General features: G+C 35.0%; 4 protein-coding genes across 4 annotated transcripts; 2 read left to right on the top strand and 2 right to left on the bottom strand.

Moving 5' to 3' along the window:
- LOC113750660 (UPF0496 protein At1g20180-like) lies at positions 1-1,634 on the top strand. Its single transcript, XM_027294612.1, has 2 exons — positions 1-10; positions 577-1,634. The coding sequence occupies exons 1-2, from the start codon at positions 1-3 to the stop codon at positions 1,632-1,634; spliced, it is 1,068 nt and encodes a 355-aa protein (XP_027150413.1).
- A 2,202-nt stretch (positions 1,635-3,836) lies between these two features.
- On the top strand, positions 3,837-15,586 carry LOC113748651 (sterol 3-beta-glucosyltransferase UGT80B1). Its single transcript, XM_027292162.1, has 15 exons — positions 3,837-3,971; positions 4,511-5,135; positions 5,979-6,127; positions 6,422-6,664; positions 8,376-8,487; positions 8,848-9,018; positions 9,712-9,775; positions 10,150-10,207; positions 10,286-10,463; positions 11,715-11,845; positions 12,288-12,390; positions 12,990-13,063; positions 13,351-13,398; positions 13,645-13,794; positions 15,111-15,586. The coding sequence occupies exons 2-15, from the start codon at positions 4,709-4,711 to the stop codon at positions 15,309-15,311; spliced, it is 2,109 nt and encodes a 702-aa protein (XP_027147963.1). The 5' UTR covers positions 3,837-3,971; positions 4,511-4,708; the 3' UTR covers positions 15,312-15,586.
- A 216-nt stretch (positions 15,587-15,802) lies between these two features.
- Positions 15,803-17,242, bottom strand: LOC113750659 (citrate-binding protein-like). The gene is made up of 2 exons (XM_027294611.1): positions 16,973-17,242; positions 15,803-16,186 (listed from the first exon to the last, which is right to left on the bottom strand). The coding sequence occupies exons 1-2, from the start codon at positions 17,240-17,242 to the stop codon at positions 15,803-15,805; spliced, it is 654 nt and encodes a 217-aa protein (XP_027150412.1).
- A 1,647-nt stretch (positions 17,243-18,889) lies between these two features.
- On the bottom strand, positions 18,890-20,030 carry LOC113750658 (citrate-binding protein-like). Its single transcript, XM_027294610.1, has 2 exons — positions 19,767-20,030; positions 18,890-19,273 (listed from the first exon to the last, which is right to left on the bottom strand). Exons 1-2 carry the CDS (start codon positions 20,028-20,030, stop codon positions 18,890-18,892), a joined length of 648 nt encoding a protein of 215 aa, XP_027150411.1.
- Positions 20,031-21,427: the final 1,397 nt, after the last annotated feature.

Raw genomic sequence — 21,427 nt, 5'->3', positions numbered from 1 at the left:
ATGTGGGCCGGTATCAGAAGATCAAAAAACAATCAAGGTTCGACTCTATGAGCTTCAATCTCGATTTTTAGTTGTTCTTGTTATTGTATTTTATATTATTTTTGCCTCTTTGGGGTTTTGCTGCATGATAAGAGAATATTACAGTACTTAGGATTTCATGGTCCTGACAAAACGTTTCTTCATGGAGTCAAGTAATCGTATAGTCTAGAAAAAGTTTGTTAAGTTTTGGAACTTGGCACGAAGCTTAGCTATTTTTGCTTTTTGGGTAATAAATTTCTTCTCCAAAATTTGCAGATGAATATACTGAAAGAATCGATATTATTAATCAATATTTTCCGTGATTATCTATCCCATGTAATGAATTGTTCAACAATTCATGCTTACCTTGTGATGACAATACCTCCATGCATGAATATTAGCGTTTGGATAACTTAAATAATCTAATCTGTATGGCTTTGTCTCAAAAAACTTCTGCCTTTATCCTATGAGTAGTTGCTATCTAGTTCAATTGGTTTCATCTTATTTCTTGATCATCTTGTATAAAGTTAGTTCAAACCTTTCATTGATTTTCCTCAGATAAGAAGGAGATGATAAGGGAATCACGTAGAAATCTTAGTGTGAACGAGGAGTACCTTGGAGCATTAAGAACAAAATCGTATACAGAATTTTTCAGCAAAGCTCAGACTCTAGTTAATCAGCCATCTTTTCTTAATTACTGCAATCAGAGGTTTTCAGATACTCTTCTTGAACCCGGACAAGAAACCATAGCAACAATTCTGGAATCAGCAGTATCTCTTTCAAGAAAATCTGATCTCAGAGCCCTTCTCTTCAATTACTTTGATATTAGTGCTGAGGCTTCAAAAATTTGCAGCCATCTTCTGAGAAGCATTAATCAACTTCAATCCAATTACCAGCTTGTTAAACAAGTTCTCGACACGATCGATGACCATTCCCCCGAGCAATTAGGATTCATCATTCCTGAGCTTCGTGAACTAATTTCGCTCAACAATCCATTATCTGGTCTGAATCAACAAGATTTCATCCGAATCCACGACAAGTATTCATCAGTCCTACAACATTTGAAAGCAAAGCGAAAAAGAATTGCTCGGAAAATCAAGCTAATAAAATGCTTCAACAAGGCTTCTGGAGCATGTGTCACGACAGCCTGTGGTGTAGTTGCAGTTGCAGCAGTAGTCCTAGCAGCAGCACATACACTTGTCGCATTGACAATGGGACCAGCTCTCTTTACTTTGCCACTGCAGCCACTGAGGAAAAAACTTCTCAAAATTAGTGCTGTGAAATGTGGATTTCTAAGAAAATTTGGAGAACAACTTGATGTTGCAGCAAAAGGGACGTACATTTTGAATAGAGATTTTGATACAATGAGTAGACTAGTGGTTAGGCTTCATGATGAAATTGAACATACCACGGCAATGATACAATTCTTTTTAGATAGAAGAGAAGACAAATATTCTTGGCAAATACTGAAGGAGCTTAAGAAGAAGGATTTTGGGTTCAGGAAACAAGTTGAGGAGCTTGAAGAACATGTGTATTTGTGCCTGGTCACAATTAATCGGGCTAGAGTTTTGGTTGTCACTGAAATTGCCAAGTCTTGCCAGGAAAATTCAGTCTAGTAATTTAGAAACCAATTCTTTTTCATTTCTAAGCTGCCAGCCACCAATTCCTTGTTTATTATATAGCAATCTATTTGTAGATAGGATATCAGGTTTATTCCATTGTAAATAGTAGTATATCTTATTTGTTTCATTTATGGAGTGATATAATGGCTATTCTTTGATTTTTTTTTTTTAACAATATTTGTATCTGCACAAGTTAAGGAGTCATACTCAGAGGTATATTCTTTGACCTAAACAAGCTAATGTCATTGAACAAAGAAAAGCGATTGAAAATACCAAGTCTGTTCCACGGTTACAATTCCACATTTATAATAACAGGTTGAAATTTTACAAAATTCGCAATTGGCATTTACATCAGATAAAATTTTGTAGATAGCACTAATAAAGCATAACGTAGGGAACTAATCATATTCAAGTCGAACTCGAGCAAGGCAACGTTGATACCTAACTCCATTTACTTGCACTCCTAATGTAATGCAAGAAGGTGTGGACTAAAAAGCATGTCCCATAGCATGCATTTATTTTTTGGTTAGCTGTTGAAAGAGATTAGCTTCGACAGATTGATTGCAGGATTGGAGTTTTAAAGCATAATTATAGATCCCCTTTCTTTATTTTGCTGGAAATTTATTATCTTTAATTAATCTTCATTTTGTCCTTTCAATGCTTGCCTGTGGAAAGAACAAGAAAATTTTATGGTTAATAGAGGCGATTTTGGCAGTGATGTTGAATTGCACTATGACAGTAGTGTTTCTAGAAAACAGAAAGATTTTGACCTTTGTATGTATTTGGTAGTCTTATGGTCCATTTTTACGTCCTAAATATTTTCCGATTGATGTATTTGTATGAGGGGAAAATGTATAAATCCACAAAATTTTAACTCGAGGGCAAATAATAAATACCCATAAAACTTGCCTTGGGGGGAGGGCGGAGGCTACTTTTCATTTAATGTACAAATATATTACTATGTTATAGACAATTACCACATAGCCCTAGAAGAGGCATCCATCCATCCATCCAGCAACCGCGTTGTATTTTGTCTACAAGTGTGAAGCAAGTTATTCGGACATTTTGGTACTTCCACATCTAATTATATACCTATTCAATTAATTCCCCCACCTATGAATATTCTTGGGATAATTTTTGAAAAATATACAGTAACACGATAATTTTTTGAAAAATATACCGTAACACTTTTTTTTGATGTAATGTATGTAAGATAAAAAAGGTAATTGAAAAATGTGTTGATGATATAAGCAAATAAATTTTTGCAAATAAATCACTATCCAAACAAATCCATTTCCTTTGCTAGTTTTCCCAAAATTTGCTAGCATTTTACTCCATTGATGCTAAAATGGTAAAAAAAAAAAAATTCACATCAATTTATAATTTCGATGCCAAAAAACAAAATATGGAAACATCAGTTAGACAAAAATCACAATAGATTAGAAAATTCAAATTAAAAGGATTTTTTCGGCCGGTGTCTAGTTCATTGGACAGTCATTAACACATTTAAATTGTACCTAACTTATCAAAATTATTAAATGTATTTAGATACTTAGATACTTTTTCAAATTAATTACACTTTTTCAATAAATTAACACTTAAGACTCATTGAATTTTTTTTTTTTGCCACAAGAATATGGGTTGGTCCAATTGGCTTTTGACAAACATTTAGTACAACCTTGTTCTTCTTTGAGATCATCAATGTTTACCATGTGGGATCTGTCTGTCTGTCAAAAGACTCAAAACCATAGGCCATTGGACATGTATCAGCCTGGACCTATTTCTTGAGCATCTTTAACTGCTGGCCAACTACTAGAAGAATCCCAATTTTCTTTTACCGAAATTAAAGGAAAAGAAAATCTCAATCCTCTAAGCGAATCAAAATTGCCCCAGAAAATAAAATGGAAAAGGAAAAACTTTCTTAACTTTCAGCTGCCAATTATTTTTTTGTATGCCAAGCATTAATATCTAAATAATGCGAGATTTTCTCTTTTCTACAATTATGCATTTTCCCCTCGATCACAGTCTACTCAATCTGCTTGAATGAGACCTTATTTTCCATATTTTTTTCTATTCTTGACTTTTTCAGTTTCAACCAAAAGTCCTTCTTCTACTCGTTTCTTTTCCTATTTAAGAGTTATAGAATAAATTATAGAGAACTTTTCACTTGCTTTTTCTACTAAATAATTTTAATTATTTTCTCCCCTTGCGTCATTAGTCAAACTCATTAAACTTCTTGAATAAGTTTATTAATCATTGCTTTCCCCAAAACTAAGGAAGCTTGCAGCTTTTTTTTCTGCTCCATTTCCCTCCGAAAAGGTCTACTTCAAGGTATTAGCTCAACCATCAACCCCGAAATCTCATTTTCTAATTCAAGAATTGTTCTCTTTGTACTAGTTTTAAAGTTTAGTACTCAAGTATTTATCGCATGTTTCTTGAATTGTTCACTGAAAATAGGAAAGGGAAGATTTTACTTGATTGATCTTGACGGTATAACTTATTTGAAGCCCTTTAATCTATTGATTAAGCAGTGTTTTTGGCTGCTGGGGGTGTAAAGTGTGATTCTTTATTGGTGTTTGTTGAGTATCTTTCGAGGTCTAATGCTTTAATTGCTGTACCAAACGTTCTACGCGTGATGTTGACTGGTTGATTTGTAGTACTATTTAAGTTAGTTTATGAGCAAAAAGGTTAGTTAATGAGCTAAAAGGACAGGCTATACAGCTTGATTTGCTTCTTTTTGTGGACTCTTATTGGTTATCTTGCTCGACCATTTTGGTGCTCTTTCCCATTTTCAGCCTCCCCTTAATTTATATGCTTGCATATTCGATACGTATAAGGATGAGGAATTTTTTTTTTTTTTTTTTGTGAAGGGATTTTGGAGTTCTGGGGTTCTCGCATTTGTTTGTGTTCTGCTAGTTCTCTCTGTTGGATGTAAAGAACTGATTTTGGAGGGTTTTGGTGGTGTTTCAGCATCAATTTTTCGTCAGTTACTTACCTGAGGTATTTTTGAAGGAATCTGAATTCGAAATGTTCTGAGTTTTATAAGCTTTCTGGATCAGTCAGATGAAATGGATACCAATGGGTCTGCTAAACCGTCAGTTTATGTGGAAAACAAAGGGAAAAGAGACCAGGTGGTAGAGAACAAGTTAGACCAAACCCATGATGGTAGTAACCTATTGGTTGGCTTAGAGAGGAAGCCTAAGGGTGAGCGATGTAATGCTGGTGCAGCAAATGGAAGAGGGAGAGAGCAGAAATATACACTGGAAGAAGCGGCTGCTAATTCTGCAGGGAAGTCTAGTGTCAGGTTGTTTGATGGATTAGATGAGCAGGGAACTAGCAGAGGCGACAATAGTCTTTTGGATGATGAGCAGTCTGAGGCATGTTCTACTCCTGAAGTAGACTCCCAGAGGAAACCACTGCAGCAGCATTCATCAGTCCTTGAGATTTCCCACTCGAAGGACCCTCCTGTGATCCGATCACAGCGGGCACGGAGAGGTTAGAAATTGGAATTTTCTCTTTGTCTGGATATTTATTTGCTTGCTTTTCTTGTTCTCTTTATTTTTCCTTATTGTCATTATTTGGCTTTCAATTCCTAGTCCCATAAGTTCTGATTCTTCACTTGGAAAATAATTGGTCTTGCCCTCGTGGTTGTCCCTCAAGAACTGGAAACTTGTCAACTATGTATAGCAGGTGAGGAGAGATGGAACAAAGAATAAAAAGGATTTTCCATCCTTGAGAACAAAGACTATTGTTTGCTATATGATTTTCAATTGAAATTTCTCCAAAAAAAAAGTCATATGAAAATTGGGAAGCAATTTTTCTGAATCTAGGCTACATCCATCTCATATAATTTCTATTTCAATTAGATGCTTTTGTGATTAGTTGGAAGAAGTAACTGCTCAGTGCTAAATATCTTTTCTGTTGTTCCTGATTACCCGTCCTTCTGGAAGAAGCCAATAGCATCATCATGACATCTTTGCCCTTTACAGTGTTATTTGGGAAAGTGTAGTTCTTCATGCCAACCATCTGATGAAACAGGCTTTCAGAACAATCTCTTATTGAGATTTAGAGCTTTCAATAAGACTTCTAGGTTGAACTCTTATAATGTGACCTAATAACTACAGCATTCAGTTTGCAAATTTGAGATTTAACTGTCAAAAACTTTTTGTTTGGACCATCCGATTAATGTATGCTCATCATGAGATTATTTCTTCTCTCTCCTCCTCCCTCCCGCTCTCCCTCTCCGTCCCCTCCTCCCTCCTCTCTCTCTCTCTCCTCTTTTTCCCTCTTTTCAATCTTAAATTTTGTTTATTTGATTATTTTTCAATCTACCTTAAGGTTTTGACCGATGCATCACTGACCTTATGGGAAGTCCTAGAAATGTCTCCCTTGGAAACCGAAGAATTGGTTATTCAAGATCCATGGTTGAGAAGAAAGGGAGTCCTATGTATGACCCAAAGCTGGATAGGCTGTCCAAAAGTGAGAAGGTGACCATGGATATCACTAATATTTTTTCATTACAATTTCTTGTTTTCTGTTCATTTTTATTGTTAAATTTCAAGTTGCATAATTGCTATTTTAAGGATATTGTTTACTTCTTTCACAATGTTAAACGGCCTTCTAAGCACTTGCCTAAGTAGTTAAGCAGGTTGCAAACATATCCCCTTTTATAAGAGAATAAGAATATGTTTTTCTGTTTTCTCTTCCCTTAGGTGTGTATGGTCATGCATACTCGTATTACTTTTTGTACATTGGTAAGGGTACTGTGTTTGGCCTTTCAGGAATGGCTAATTATGGACCTAGTGAAGTTCCAAAATGACGGGACAGTGGAAGTTGATCTGACTAGGGGTTCACCTGGAGCGTCTGAACTGTTAGAGCTTAGCTCACTTGAAGGACCTCCTCCTATTTTAGATGATATTGTCACTGATTTCAACAAAACAATTCCCAAATTGAAGATTGCTATGCTTGTGGTTGGAACAAGAGGAGATGTGCAGCCATTTCTAGCCATGGCTAAGAGACTACAGGCACGTCAGATGTTGGTTTCCAATGAGCGTTACAGCTGTCTATGCTTGGTTCTTTAATTTTCTTGTATTGCTTGCTATGTTCTAATTGTCTAAAAAGGTGACAACAGATTTATATGGATGTTGGGATATGTTCTTTTACTGAAATCTGTACAGTCATATCAGCTTAAAGCGTGAAGAAAAATTGATTTACGGGAGTTCGAGAAGTCTAGGATTAAGTGTTGTAATTTTCTTTTCATCTTCATGATCTGTGGCAGTTAAGGTTTCTTCCCTTGAGCTTAATTAGAATTATGGGAAACACTCTTTGCAGTGATTTTCAAGTAATTATGATATAGTTCAGAATTTCTTGACTTCATGTTCTCAAGAAGAAAATGAATTAAGATGACCTACAGTTGACAAGGTGAAGTTGTGCAAAAGGATAGTACACAATGATAAGTTACTTAATCTCCTTTTGTTCTACTTGGAAATCACAAAATTTATTATAAAGCCCTGGACCTCGTATATTTGTTTTAAAGAGCAATGTGATGCTTCATGCTTGAATCTATGCCTTGTCTGCTTTCACTTTTGTGGTTTCCTAGATTTAATCAAGATATGTACATGCACATATGAACTAGTGCAAGTAGGAAGTGTTAATTTTTGTTCTGGATCATGCAGGCCTTGTAGTTTGGTACCTTTATTCATTTTCTTATAAGTGTCTGTATCAGCTTTCAAAGAATAAGTGAAAGTTACACATATGAACTAGTGCAAGAGGGAAGTGTAAATTTTTGTTCCGGATCATGCAGGCCTAGTAGTTTGATACCTTTATTCATTTTCTTATAAGTGTCTGTATCAGCTTTCAAAGAATAAGTGAAAGTTGTGCTTGCAATATAAGGATTTATCATTCCTTTTTCTTTTCTTATTCCAATTTAACTCAAAGATTTTAGTTATTATATTTACTTATGTAGTGATGTTTTCTGTGATTTTTTGTTCCTGAACATCAACTTTGAGGGAATTGGTCTACATCATTTTCAGTTTTATAATTGTATAGCAGGGGACCAAAGAGTTAAATGGAGACTTTAAGTTGATTCGCATGGGGTATCATGTTCTGTTGTAATGTAAATATATGCCTACAAATTGCTCTAATTTTGGTGTTAACATGCACCCAATTCTGCAGCTGTAGGTAGTTAAAAGTGCAAAAAGGAAGATAAATGAAAAAGTTGGCTTTTCTGTTCGTTTCTTCCATGTAATCTCGGTAATTATAATTTGAAAATTTGATTATTTCACAAGTCAATAACTTTTCTTACTGTGAAATATTCCATGCTACCCATTTGTATGAATTATTAGAAAATTAAATTTGATTATTTTTCTTTCGGAGCCTGTGGTCATTTGATTTGGTTCTGTTAGGGCATGGACTCTTTAATTGGTCTCTAATGACATATTGATCGATTATTGTGGTCCATAAAATGGAAGAGTGGTCAATCTATTGCTTTGCTTATCTTCTTCCTGACAGTTAATTATCTTAATACTTCTGTGGTGTATTTACTATTTGCTTTGAGGTCTCACTTCAAGTTTGTTGAGTTGTCAAATTGAAACATATCTCTAGTTTTCAATCATACCGTATTATATTTATGGTGTAATTTGTCTTTGGACATTCTGTAGTTTAACAGCATGTATAACCTTTTCATAAAAAAAGTGGGTTCATTTTTGGACCTTCTAACTCTAAGTGTACTCACAGGAATTTGGTCATCGTGTTAGGCTGGCAACTCATGCTAACTTCGATGATTTTGTGAAGTCTGCTGGCGTAGAGTTTTTCCCTTTGGGCGGTGATTCTCGTGTATTAGCAGGATGTAAGAGGTCCTTGACACTCAAATACCTCTTTTTAACCTGAAGATGTATTTATTTATTTTTTCTGTTGATATAGCTTTCATGAGTTATCTATCTCTTTTTTGGACCTCACTTCTGATTTCTACTTTTACTTTCCTGTTGTAATCATATGGTTGGTATATTCAGTTTAACGTGGTAGCTAGATTATGAGAATAGAAATTGAAGTCATATTCAAAAGGGTTAACTAATTCAGTGTCTCAGCAGTACTCTTTACATACACGTATATTTTGTAATGCAACCTGCTTGGTTTTGTGTAAAATTCTAATTGGTTGACTATGGAAGTCTTTTCTATGTAATGATGAATTTGTCTCCTGCTTCTGTAGATATGGCCCGCAATAAAGGTCTAATTCCATATTCACCAGGAGAAATATCTATTCAGCGAAAACAACTGAAGGCGATTATTGAATCTCTTCTTCCTGCTTGTACAGAACCAGATCTAGAAAGCGGAGAGCCTTTCAGGGCTCAGGCAATCATTGCGAATCCTCCAGCTTATGGTTAGTTTATCAAATCTGAACAGACCTCTTTCCCCCTCCCCCCAGGCGGTCCTTAAACAAAAGGAAAAAGGAAAAAGGAAAAGAGGAAATATTTTCGGTGGACCATCACCTGTATGAACAAGGATTCGTTTTACTTTCCCACCTAGCTGCTCTAGGTAGGGTGTAGGTCCTGGGTTTTTTTTGTTGGGGGGGGGGGGGGGGAAGGATATCTGTTGGTGTGTCTGTTTCTCGCAGGTAATAGATTGGCTTGGATGACCTAGATCTTTCTTTTACTATTGTTGAATTCTTACTGGATGTTGTCATCTTACTCATCTGTCTATAGAGTTCAGAAATGTATTGCTCTTTGTGTATTTGATAAACCAGTACTAATTCAAAGAAATTAGTGAGAATTTGGACACTGGGCATGAGGCAAAATTGAGATTTTATGTTCTCAGTTGACAGATGATTCCTGAAAATGGTTCCAATAAAAGATTGTTTCAGTTGGTGGCATCACTGGTGTAGTTATGATAATAAATCTTTTAGCAGACATTAGGATGAGTAATTGAGGATAACAGAAGGTTAAATTTTAGTTATTACCAGAAATGAACACATACATATAGTGTGAATGTACAAATTTTGCGATAAACTTTTGTCTATTCCAAGCCCTGTTGGCCTGAATTTATTATGGTACTTGAAGTATATTCTCGTTGACAGGACATGTTCATGTTGCTGAAGCTCTTGGTGTACCCATCCACATCTTCTTCACAATGCCTTGGACGTGAGTGCAGTCCCATTTTCTGCAATTTCTGTCCTCTTTTGTTTTTCTGATTAATGAGCTTATGCAGTTTCCTTGATATCCTTACAATCAATTAATTAGTCTCAACTGCCCTTAACTCTTGGAATGTCCGAGTCATTTCCTCATAAAATTGGGACTAAACTTGGATTAAGTTTTCCTTTGCCTTCTCTTTCAAAGTGTTGATGAATAGGACTCCCCATCCGTTCTGCTTTTATGAGGAGTAATGTGTTATTTTTTATAAGTAGAGAAGAATTTTCATACAAGAGATGCTCTTAGGTGCTCAATATCATTTTCTTTGACATTCAGCTCATGATGGATTATATCTGAGCTTTCTTGCATTTGGTTATGATGGGCAGGCCCACATGTGAATTTCCTCACCCATTGGCACGTGTACCTCAAAGTGCAGGTTACTGGGTATGTTTCTGTTTGTCCTGCCAACTTCTAAGTTTAAATCATGAGTTGTTCTATCTAATTTGTTCTTGTTCTATCTAGCTCTCTTATATAGTTGTGGATTTACTTGTATGGTGGGGAATACGAGGATATATAAATGACTTCAGGAAAAAGAAGCTGAAGCTGTCTCCTATTGCATACTTCAGTATGTATCATGGATCAATATCCGATTTGCCAACAGGCTATATGTGGAGCCCCCATATTGTGCCCAAGCCACACGGTATGTCTGGTCCTTTGATTGTCAAAGTGGTGCATTCTTGTGTTAGTTATGATCTGTTGGACTATAATTTTTGGAATATTCTGCATTATTTTTTCTGCTGAATACTATTTGTAGCAATTTTTGTACCCTTTTCAGCATCTTGTTTGGATCCACATTATGCTTGTTTATTTACATAAATGGATCTCTTTTAAATTGTATGTGTACTATCTGACAAAATGACATTAAGAGCATTATCACACTCCAAATTTAGTGTATTAAGGATTACAAAAGATGAGTATCTTGAGTGCTGACATCTATAGTTTGGATTTATGTATAATTTTGTTGAGGACAATGAGTCTCTATTTTCGCTTAAGCATTGTGTACTTAGGTCATAAAGCCCTAATAGGAGTTTTAATGAACTGAACTGAACAAGTTGATGATTAATATTGCTAAAACTTGGTATATTACCTACCAAGTTTCAACAAGCTGTGTTTCACCTTAAGTTATGTGTCATTTGCTTCGTGCTTGGGTGATCTTCTGCTGAACTATCTCGAGTAGCTTAACCACCTTCAATATGATTATTGTATTATATGCTTATGGAGTTGAGATAATAAGCGTATTAAGTAAATGTTGCCAACGGTCTTCAAATGTAGTTGGATTAGTTTGCTAATCTGTATAGAAGAGTTCTTAGTGGCTAAAATCTCCATAGCTAATTTCAATAGTTCTTGGTCCCTCTGATATGTTTTTGTAACTTAGCCCAATGGTTAAGGAAGTGGAGATTAACTCAATGTATGGGTGCCAATGCTCTTAACTTCGATTTGTGAAATGTATTTGGAATCCAAATTTGCGAATAAATGTGTATTTTATTATTCAAGTTTGGCATGTCAAGGGATGTGAGAGGTATGATTGCAGAAATAGATTCACTAAAGTGTCAAACATTTCATTAAGCCAAAGCAGCTGGTGTCACAAGTTCAACCAGGATGAAAGGAATAAAGTTTATGAGATGATATCCTTTGATGGGTAGGAGTTTACTAACTGAATATGGTTTCACTGACTTTTTTCAGGATTTTCCATTTCCTCCACTCTTGATTTCCATTCTTCACAGTTCCCTCTGATTGTAGTTTTTGCAAACACTTCAAAGAATTTAGTTCATTGCAGCAGCATGACATAGCTGTTGAGAAAAAATCATTGCAATTCTATTATTATTTGAAAATTGTTGGTTCACCATCATATCCTTTGAAAAAATTATTCATTTAATTTATTACCTTGCAGATTGGGGGCCTCTTGTTGATGTTGTTGGCTATTGTTTCCTAAATCTTGGCTCAAAGTTTGAGCCTTCGGAAAACTTTGTTAACTGGATCCAAAGTGGACCGAAACCTATATATATAGGTTTTGGAAGTATGGTATGCTATTTTTGTTTGAAGTTATTGATGTGCTTCATCCTGTATATAAATCTTTTTGTTTTAGTAGGAAATCAAGTGAAAGAGTTATATTCTTCTTATTTGACACTTGAAGAAGAACTGAAATATTTTTTTGCTTTGACTTTTTTTTTTGACACTTTCTCTGCTCTAATTCAAAAAACTAGTCAGCAAAGTTTGGGTTGGTGATTTGGTATCGATACTCTGCCATGAATAACTGATGCATATTAATTAAACAGTTCTTAAGCTTTGTGGTATGGACATTTTGTCTATGAAATAGAGGATTGTGCAGAGACCATTAACTTCTTTATGAAGTGATGTAGGTGCACGTGGCGTAGCTCATGTCTTATAAAGTTCTTTGTGTTTTGCATTTGCATGCTATAAATTTTTGTCACAAGTTCCTTATTTTTCCCTATTGCTTGCGAAGCCTCTTGAGGATCCCAAAAAAACTACAGAAATCATTTTAGAAGCACTGACGAATACAGGACAGCGGGGAATAATTGATCGTGGATGGGGAGATCTAGGTTCTGGTAAGTTATTTGGTTCAATCTTGTCCCTTCAGTTGCCTCTTGCTCAAATATAATGTGCTATAGGTTCTTAAAAAAGTTGATTCTCATTTAGCAACTAAATTGGGCTGATCCAATGGCTGCTTTTGCAACTTTCCCCAGCCCCTACCCCACCCACCTGCAAGGGAAGAAAGGAAGAACAACACAAAGGAAGTAACAAAAGGACATTGTGAGAGGTCCTGCCAATCGGAAAGTGAATTTGAAGAAGAAAATGCTTCTGCTCTTTTTGAAGAAGTCACCCTTAAAACCTAGGGAAACACACGCAACTGAAAAAGACGAAGCCAATTAGAAGACATGCAGAAGCATAAGAAAAATTAGAAAAACTTAGGCTTTCAAATTTGCTCTCTTCTTTGGAAGTAGATGCTCTAGATGCAGCTACTTGTCTTACCCATGTATAGCCATTACAGTTTTCAGTTTTTTACTTGTCTTAGCTTTTTACAGTCATTATAATCATTAAATTTACCTATCCTTGTATAATTTTTGGAGAATGGCAGTCTCACATCATATTATGTATGCTCTCCAAATTGTTTTTGAGAAACTTGTTTTTCTATATTCTTTTGCAGTGGAAACTCCTGAAAATGTTTTTCTTCTTGTTGATTGCCCCCATGATTGGCTATTCCCTCAATGTTCAGCTGTGGTAAGTTCTTTTTTAACTAAAGTCTCTCCCCCTATTAAATAAGTAAAAGATCTGTATTGTTGAGCTCCTGCTGAGTTTGTGCATATATATAAGCGTGTGAAATGTACATAGATCTAGCAATGTCACACCCTTCTGGCTTGGAGTTGAGAGGCAGAGAGGAAATGCCTTTGATAGATTACTCCGTGTTGACTGCGATTATTGATGGGATACTTTTTTGGGCCTGTCCATCTTGCTTTTGTTTGATCTTCTAATGCACCTGTCATATACTGGGTAATGCTGCCATGCAGGTTCACCATGGTGGTGCTGGAACTACAGCTACAGGATTGAGGGCAGGGGTAACTTTTCTATATCACTGGCTTTTTAAATTTAAGTTTTAGCACTTTTACATATTTGTGTCTTTTTAACTGTCTTTTCACAGTTTATATCATGTCATATTCATAGCAAATGATTCTCTTTGTGAAGCAAGTAGTTGTTCATTTCATGTTTGACCTATTACGCTTAATAGTGCCATTTCCATTTTCTACATTTTATTATTTTAAGGTGTATTTTGTCTCATGTAAGTTCAATTATGTGATATGCAGTGTCCAACAACCATAGTTCCATTCTTTGGGGATCAGTTTTTTTGGGGTGATAGAGTTCACCAAAGAGGACTGGGACCTGCACCGATTCCCATATCTGAATTGAGCGCTGAAACCCTCTCAGATGCCATAAGATTTATGCTCCAGCCGGAGGTTGGCTGCTAGTTGTGCTATTTATTTACTTATTTATTTATTTATTTATTTTGTTTTGCATCTCCTTTTTCTCATGTTTTCTTTGGTATGTAGCATAATCATGTTAAATTGGCGTGAAATGAGGTTATTTTTAAACCTCCCACTAGTACGTTTTCGGAAAACCTTGTCTGTTATTCCTTGTAAAATAGACTTCTTAGCAAGACATTTGCATTCCTATTTTCTCATTTTAACATTTGATGTTGATGTGTAGTAAAAATTGCTTAAATAACACCATTTTCTGCTCTGAAGTATCATGATAGGAATTTAGCTTTCAAGGATCAGGGTTTTGATCGATTCTAATCCCCTGCAGACAAAATACCTTTTAGAGTAAGCATAAACATCTTCATGATGTTTGCATTCCCTATTGTTAACAAAGCAAGTTTGTGTTCTCTATTTTTAGACAAAAGATTATGTAAGACACAGAACATGAAGACAGAAAGAGGTTATGTTTCATAGATTAGTTATGGAGTCATTAGGTAATCTTATCAGAGCATAGAAGTATGCTCTTGTTGATATATAAACCGAGATGCATTGCAAGCGTATAATCCCTGGTTAGGAGAGGAGATAGGAGTGGGTTCCTTGGCTTTTCATGGGATGGAAGGCCAACAAGGTTTGGTAATATACTGGCTTGGGGTTGAGAATATTTTTGATAACGGCATTCAACTTAGTTACGATGAACGAGGTGCTGTGTTCTTCTACATGGGTGGTTAAGAGGATCACAAATTACTGGATCTCTATATGTATGAATGACCTGAAGTTATCAATTTAATAGATCTAAATGATCTGTGGGTTTCATGAGCTTTAGATGAGTAGGACAATCTGCTATCATGGCTGAGGGAATTGGCCTCCGATGACCACTTTAAAGACTTGGAACAGGGAAATAAAATTTTTGTATTTCTGTCAAAGTTCAACATACTCTATCCTTGCAGAAAATTTGCCTTTTTTCTTTGTTTTCTGATGAAACATTCGGCATATCAACTAGAAACTATAATCCCCCATCCCCCTCCCTACTTAAATCCCACCCCTCTTCTTCTAGAAAAAAAAATAACAAAAAATCTAGAAACTGTAATCCCCTATATACTATGTTCTCCTTCTCAAAGATGAATTGTTTACGACTTTACACCTTCATCATCTTGTTCTTTCGTTGTTAGTTGTAAACTCTCTTTTGGTAATCACCATATTTTGACTCACATCAGCCTGCTCCTGTTTGAGAGAGGCTAGGTCTGCAATATCTATTGCCTCTATATGCTTGCAAATATTAACTGAATCTCTTCCAGGTAAAATCTCTGGCTATGGAACTAGCAAAGTTGTTAGAAAATGAAGATGGTGTTGCGACTGCGGTTGATGCATTTCACCGGCACTTGCCTCCAGAATTACCATTACCAACTGCATCAACAGAGGACAATGATCATCCAAATTCCTTGCAGTGGCTGTTCATTCAAATTGGCAGATTATGCTGTCTGCCCTGTGGTTCCTAGAATTTCTGCTGCAACATCAGTAGTGATTTTTGTAGATATAGTTGTATGATTTGGTCTCTATTTATAGTTGATTAGTACTGTCTTATTCATTCATTTTATTGATCCACCCTTCTGTGGGGTTGGACAGTGGTCAGTATATAGGCTTTCAAACTTTTTTTTAAAAATTTTGGGAGAAAGGCTAGAGTGGAATAGAAGAACTAGAGTATTGTTTTGACTAGTAGGTTGAGGCATAGAACTTGAAAAAAGGAAAAAAAAGAGACAATTATTCTGTATTATACTGGGTGCAGTTTATCACTGGATCCTAGTTTTGTCATTTCCTTCTTGTGTCATTATCTAATTTCCTTCTGTCTTACTTACAACACCGTTGATACATGATGCTAATTTGGTAACATAATTGTTTTTGTACAAGAAGTTTTTGACCACCACCATCTAATGCACCTTAGATATGTATATATATATGTGTGTGCGCGCGCGCGCATATATAGCAACAATCATTTTTTATATATCTTGATATCTCTCCATCTTGATTCCATATAGTTGCTTGAATTAGCTGGTGAAGCATAAACTCCACACTTGAAGTACAAGTCACCAGGCCCCTGATCATTCTTCACAAATTTTTGAACACCATCGATGAAAACAGTGATTTTTCCTTCATCTACGTTGTGGATTACGTTTAATCGAAACCATTTGTCGTATAGATTTGTGTCAACAACTGCGAACTTGTAATATTTCATATCACCGTCGTAGATCCTCAGTTGGAGACTTGTAGCACCAACTCTTGCACCATGAATTTGCATTATTGTCACTCCAGAAGTTGCTTTAGGAACGTATGCATAGCCTTCAAATTGCCAAACTCCAGAAGAGTAGTCAAGACCCTAGAGAGAGAGAGGGGAAAAAAGATCGGTAAAAATATCGGGTATTATACGAAAAAAAAAAGAATTAGAGCACTGGTTTTTTTTTTTTTTTATTAAAATTGGATTGTCTGGAATCTTATTTTTACTAGTGATTAAGGTACGCTCGATGGGTTTGCACCTAATAAAATTAAAAATATTTATGAATATCATTTTCATTCCAAATGGAAGTATTAAAAGGAAAAAATGGTGTGGACTAAGGTGATTCCAAAAATAGGAAGAAAGGAAAAGAGAAAATAGCCGTGACTAATATTATTGTGTTTTGCATTTTAACATCTCTACCATAAATTGAAGCTTCTGACAAACTGTATAATTTTGAAGAGCGCAGAAAAAGTGGATAAATATGAATGAGTTCAAAACACAAAAGATGGGAAGATAAGAAGAAGTTAATAGTAGATTTTTTGTTCTTTTTTTTTTTCTGTTAGAAAATTTGACCATTTTACAAAAAGGTAAAAAATAAAAAATGACGTAGTCTCAGGCTCTATATATATAGTCAATCTACAAAAAGTAACTGAAAATCAAAATTATGGATATTTTTAAGTGATAGATATAAATATAAAAATCTCTAAAATCAAGGAGGTGGATCATCTTTTAGTTTGTTTCTGTCACTTAAATCGTATGCTGTTTAGTATAGGATTTCACACACACACACAGAGACACACACATATATGTATATATATATATATATATATATCTTTTTTAGAACAAAGTGGTAAGAAAATATACAGAATTACATGGTAGAAAAGTGACCTTAATTCGGACTTCAGTGCGTGGTCTGGTAGTAGTATCCGGTTTAAAGGGCTTGTCATTGGTGTAAACCCATAGTCTCCTCACTCCATTTTGATAGCTGTATCGATCATTGAGCGGTACATTGTATGGCTTCTGCAGATCAAAATTTCGATCAGTTAATGGTATCTCAGTGAACCCATCTGTGGGATCAGCAAGACATGACAGAATTTGACCGGTTGAGGAAATCAAAACTAGGAATAACAGTAGACTATACAAGCAAGAAATGCCCATTTTTCTGGAAATTCTTGATCTTTCTTTTAACCCTTTTGTTTGATGATTGAAGTTGAGAAATTTCATGGCTCCATTTATATAGGAGGATTCTTATTGTCTGCATGAAAAGGAGATGTTTCCTAAGGTTCTTCTCCGCAATCATATTAATTTCTAGGTAATTTGTTAATTACTAAACGTGAATAGTACGTAAATTTGTTGAAATCCGGGATGAATTTTTTGGGTCTCTTCAAAGATGGTTGACAGATAATATTGTTGCATTGCCGGGGTGGGTAATTGGGGTAACATTTCATTTTATCTGTTGTATAATTTTCTGGCATTTTATATAAAGGGTCATTTTCTCTGTTGTATAATTTTCTCCAATGTGAAACAGGGGAAGATTGAATATGCAGACAACTGCTGTGCCTTATTCTCTCAACCATTGGTTCTCGTACGTTTGTTCCACATTAAATTTGTAGAATTTTGCAGCGGCTTTCATTTAAATTCAAGAACATGGAAAGAACAATTAAATTCTCTAGGATAAACAATTTTTTCAGACTAAAACACAAATGTCACCGAGTGCACAAATCACTTGTATGCCTTGATCCATTATAATGAACGATGCATAATTATTCAAACTTTTTTCGTACTTCAAAAAAATAAAAGAAAAGAAAAATCACTTGTACAATATCCTCGTCTAAATGGTCTTCCTTTTCTGAGTTCAAAGTTTAGTTTGTGTCACTATGAGAAAATGGTTACTCATATCTTAGTCGGAAAATGAGAGAGAGGAGATTGATATTCAACTGGTATTTTTAATGAGGAAAATAATATGGATCATGAAGATTTCATGCCTAAGAAACTCTGTGCTATAAATATTTTGATGCTTCTACAATTTTATCTGGAGTTAGTATTCTTTAATTGTAGAGGATGTCTTTCTCTTATATGAAACAATAAACATATATGATTTTAGGATTTTTAAGAAACCAGGGATGACATAGCATAACCTTCGAAGTCTCAACCCTTATGATAATAAGCTGAAATTTCTTTTCTTTTCTTTTCTTTTTTTTTTACATTTTCTACAAGATGGAGTTAGTCTTAAATTGTGAAGTAGGAAATATTGCAAAATGCTTTGAATATGTCAATGGCTAAGAATAGGTTGACCTCCACTTAATGAAACTAACAATCATTCCAAGCGCTATGAAATAGTTATTTAATGCCTTTTTTTTTAAAAAAAAATTCCACTTAGGGATATTCCAACTTTTCGATTAGACTAATCCCTTAAGGTTGTATTTTTGATAGTCGATCACGAAACCTGCTGATAATTACTAGATTATGAAACCAGTCGGACTACCTATGGGGCTATTCAATGCCTTATTATAAGTTCATTTATTAATTGTGTGCTAGTGTTGATACTTTTGATTGTCTTAATGGTGAAATGTTCATGTCAATTTAATCTGAAATAGAACACAAAAACATAGAATAATGAATTATCACCACCTCACAATATTTCGCAACACAGATGGAAAACAAGAACTTGAATCGCATCACACGAATTGATACATATTGGGATTTATACAACTCAACAACATTCTTCTTACATAGTATATATAACTCAAACAACAATTGGACATTTGGTGCAAATTAACTCATAATTTCCATCTTGATGGTAAATCACTTCTTGTAAATCTTGATATCCCTCCAACGTGATTCCATGTAATAACTGATATCTCTTGGTGCAGCATAAACTCCACACTTGAAGTAGAATTGTGAACGCCCTCGATCTTGTGTCTGAAACTTTTGCTCATCATCAATGTAAACTGTGACCGTGCCTCCCTCCACATCATGGATGAGATTGAGCTTGAACCATCTATCGTACATGCCAGTGGCAATCACGTCACCACTGTAATACCTCATGTCACCATTGTAGATTCTCAGAATTATGGTGGATGAATCATGGGCTGCACCATGAATTTGTGCTACTGTTGCACCAGAGGTTCCATTCGGCACGAATCCGTAGCCTTCAAATTGCCATACTCCTGATGTATAGTCAAGTCCCTGCACACAAATTTTTTGTTTTAAAAAAAAAAAAGAAGAAGAAAAAATCAAAGCTGATCATAAGTTCATACTTTAGAACCAGTTACTGGTTCACACTCACTTGACAAAAGCTAGTGTAGTTTTTATGCAAATGGTAACTATGGAAAGAATGTACTACTACTTGGTAAACTCCAAAACTAAGGGATAATAGGAGATATTGAGACTCTAGTCAAGCAAAAACTATAGTTATGAATTAAAGTTTTCACCAAATGCTTACTTTACCCTCAGGAAACTAGGAACTTGAATAGAAAATGTTGATTGAATTTTTTTTTTCTGAAAAGAAAAAAAATGAATGACACATGAAAATCCCATGTTCTCAAGAATTACAATAAAAAACAAAATATCTTGACTAACGCCTCCGCCTGTTAAAACACAAGTGAACAGGAGAAAAGATAATAAGACTAAGATGCAGTGGTATTTGAAGCATTGTTATGGGGGAAAAAAATTGATTTACGTGAATGCGAACTTCCGTGCGTGGTTGTGTCTCGCTATTAGGGCTATGTGGCTTATCATTAGCATAAACCCACATCTTCCGAATCCCATTTTCGAAACTGTATCGTTCATCCAATGGCACATTGTATGGCCTCTGGATTTCAAAATTTGCTTCTGTTAATGGCACATTTGTGAAACCATCAGTGGGATCAGCTGAACTTTGGAGAAAAGAATTGATGACCAGAAATCCCACGAAGCAAACAACATTCTTCACAGAAGAATTCATGTTTCCAAACTTTTTTCCCAACAATTGCTTAACTATCTTCTTCCAACAATGATCCTATCAAGCCGTGGTCTAGTAAATGTACATATATAGGTACGAAAATGGAACAATAAAGTGTACTACTAGAGGTTGGAGTTGGACTTACCTGGACCTATGCTGGTATTTCCTTGCGTAAAGAAGCATATTTTGTGATGGTGACCTGGTTGACGAAATTATTGGACGTTTCACAGGATAATGTTTGTGGAAAAGATTCTTTTTCCATCTTGGGTAGATCTAGTTGCGCGAACATTTATAGTTCATCAAACTTCAGGCCAAACAACAAAAAGGACTTAAAGTTATTGGTGACAAGAACTGGTATTGAACAAGAGAGAGGAATAAATCTGGCTTGCATACAACTTATTAGGCTCAAAAACAAAGGGTAATATATTTTATAGGGAAAATTACACTTTACTCCTGTGGTTTAGTGTTTTTGTACATAATCCCCCTATAATTTCAAAAATTATATATAACCCCCTCATGATTTGTATTAAAGTGTCGAAGTAACAGAACTTGCAATCCATAATGAAGTCATCTAAACCATAAAAAATATCCCTATGTAAAATTGAAAATTATTTATTAACCATAGGGGGGTTATGTGTATATTTTGAAAACCATAAGAGGGTTATATGGTAAAGTATTAATCCATAAGAGGGTTATATAGTAAAACATAAAACTATACAGGGTTAGTGCGTCATGTATATTATCTTTATATATTTTGATCACTTTAGCCATTTTAATTTTTAAATAAGGGTAATTTCGACATTTTTAAATGTTCCGTTACGAATGATCGTTTCCGTCATTTTGACATTTTAATCCAAATCATGAGAAAGTTATGTATAGTTTTTGAAACCATAAGAAAGTTATGTACAAAAATACTAAATTATAGGGGGTAAAATGTAATTTGCCCTATTTTATATACACAAACTTACTTCGTAATGTACCACTCTTTTATTATTATTATTATTATTGGAATGTAATATTATTTTATCTCCACTGTTCAAAAGCTTTGCAAAAACCCAATTTTGAGTTGTTCAAGACCATTGGAGCTTCAATTATTGACCTTTAAATTAACCCAAATGAACTGAACGAAGTGTTCCATTAGGTAAACTTTTTTTCCCCTAAAGACAGTAGAGAATAAAGAAAAGAGAAGAAAGACAGAAAGGAAGCAGAAAAAAGAATAAAAGGCTACTAAAGTAAAGTTACAAGTTGTTTCGAACTTATAATGAATAAGATAATTTGTGTGATATGTAAAATCTAATCAAACCTAATTAAATCGGGTTATATAATTATCAATCCTTCGAGTTCACCCTTTATTTGTCAGCTTCTCACGGATACCGTTTAATTGTGCTTTCCCCAACTGA

Source organism: Coffea eugenioides, chromosome 10, assembly GCF_003713205.1.
Source record: "Coffea eugenioides isolate CCC68of chromosome 10, Ceug_1.0, whole genome shotgun sequence".
NCBI lineage: Eukaryota > Viridiplantae > Streptophyta > Magnoliopsida > Gentianales > Rubiaceae > Coffea > Coffea eugenioides.
The sequence above is the reverse complement of the archived record's forward strand: the minus strand, read 5'-3'. Positions and strand labels throughout refer to the sequence as shown.

Excerpts from the sequence above, each read along its gene's own strand:
- LOC113748651 (XM_027292162.1), top strand. The coding sequence starts at position 4,709 with ATGGATACCAATGGGTCTGCTAAACCGTCAGTTTATGTGGAAAACAAA. Across the intron at positions 12,391-12,989 it reads ATGGGGAGATCTAGGTTCTG|TGGAAACTCCTGAAAATGTT; the intron begins GTAAGTTATTTG and ends ATTCTTTTGCAG. Across the intron at positions 13,399-13,644 it reads CTACAGGATTGAGGGCAGGG|TGTCCAACAACCATAGTTCC; the intron begins GTAACTTTTCTA and ends TGTGATATGCAG.
- LOC113750659 (XM_027294611.1), bottom strand. The coding sequence starts at position 17,242 with ATGGGCATTTCTTGCTTGTATAGTCTACTGTTATTCCTAGTTTTGATT. Across the intron at positions 16,187-16,972 it reads GCACTGAAGTCCGAATTAAG|GGTCTTGACTACTCTTCTGG; the intron begins GTCACTTTTCTA and ends CTCTCTCTCTAG.
- LOC113750658 (XM_027294610.1), bottom strand. The coding sequence starts at position 20,030 with ATGAATTCTTCTGTGAAGAATGTTGTTTGCTTCGTGGGATTTCTGGTC. Across the intron at positions 19,274-19,766 it reads GCACGGAAGTTCGCATTCAC|GGACTTGACTATACATCAGG; the intron begins GTAAATCAATTT and ends ATTTGTGTGCAG.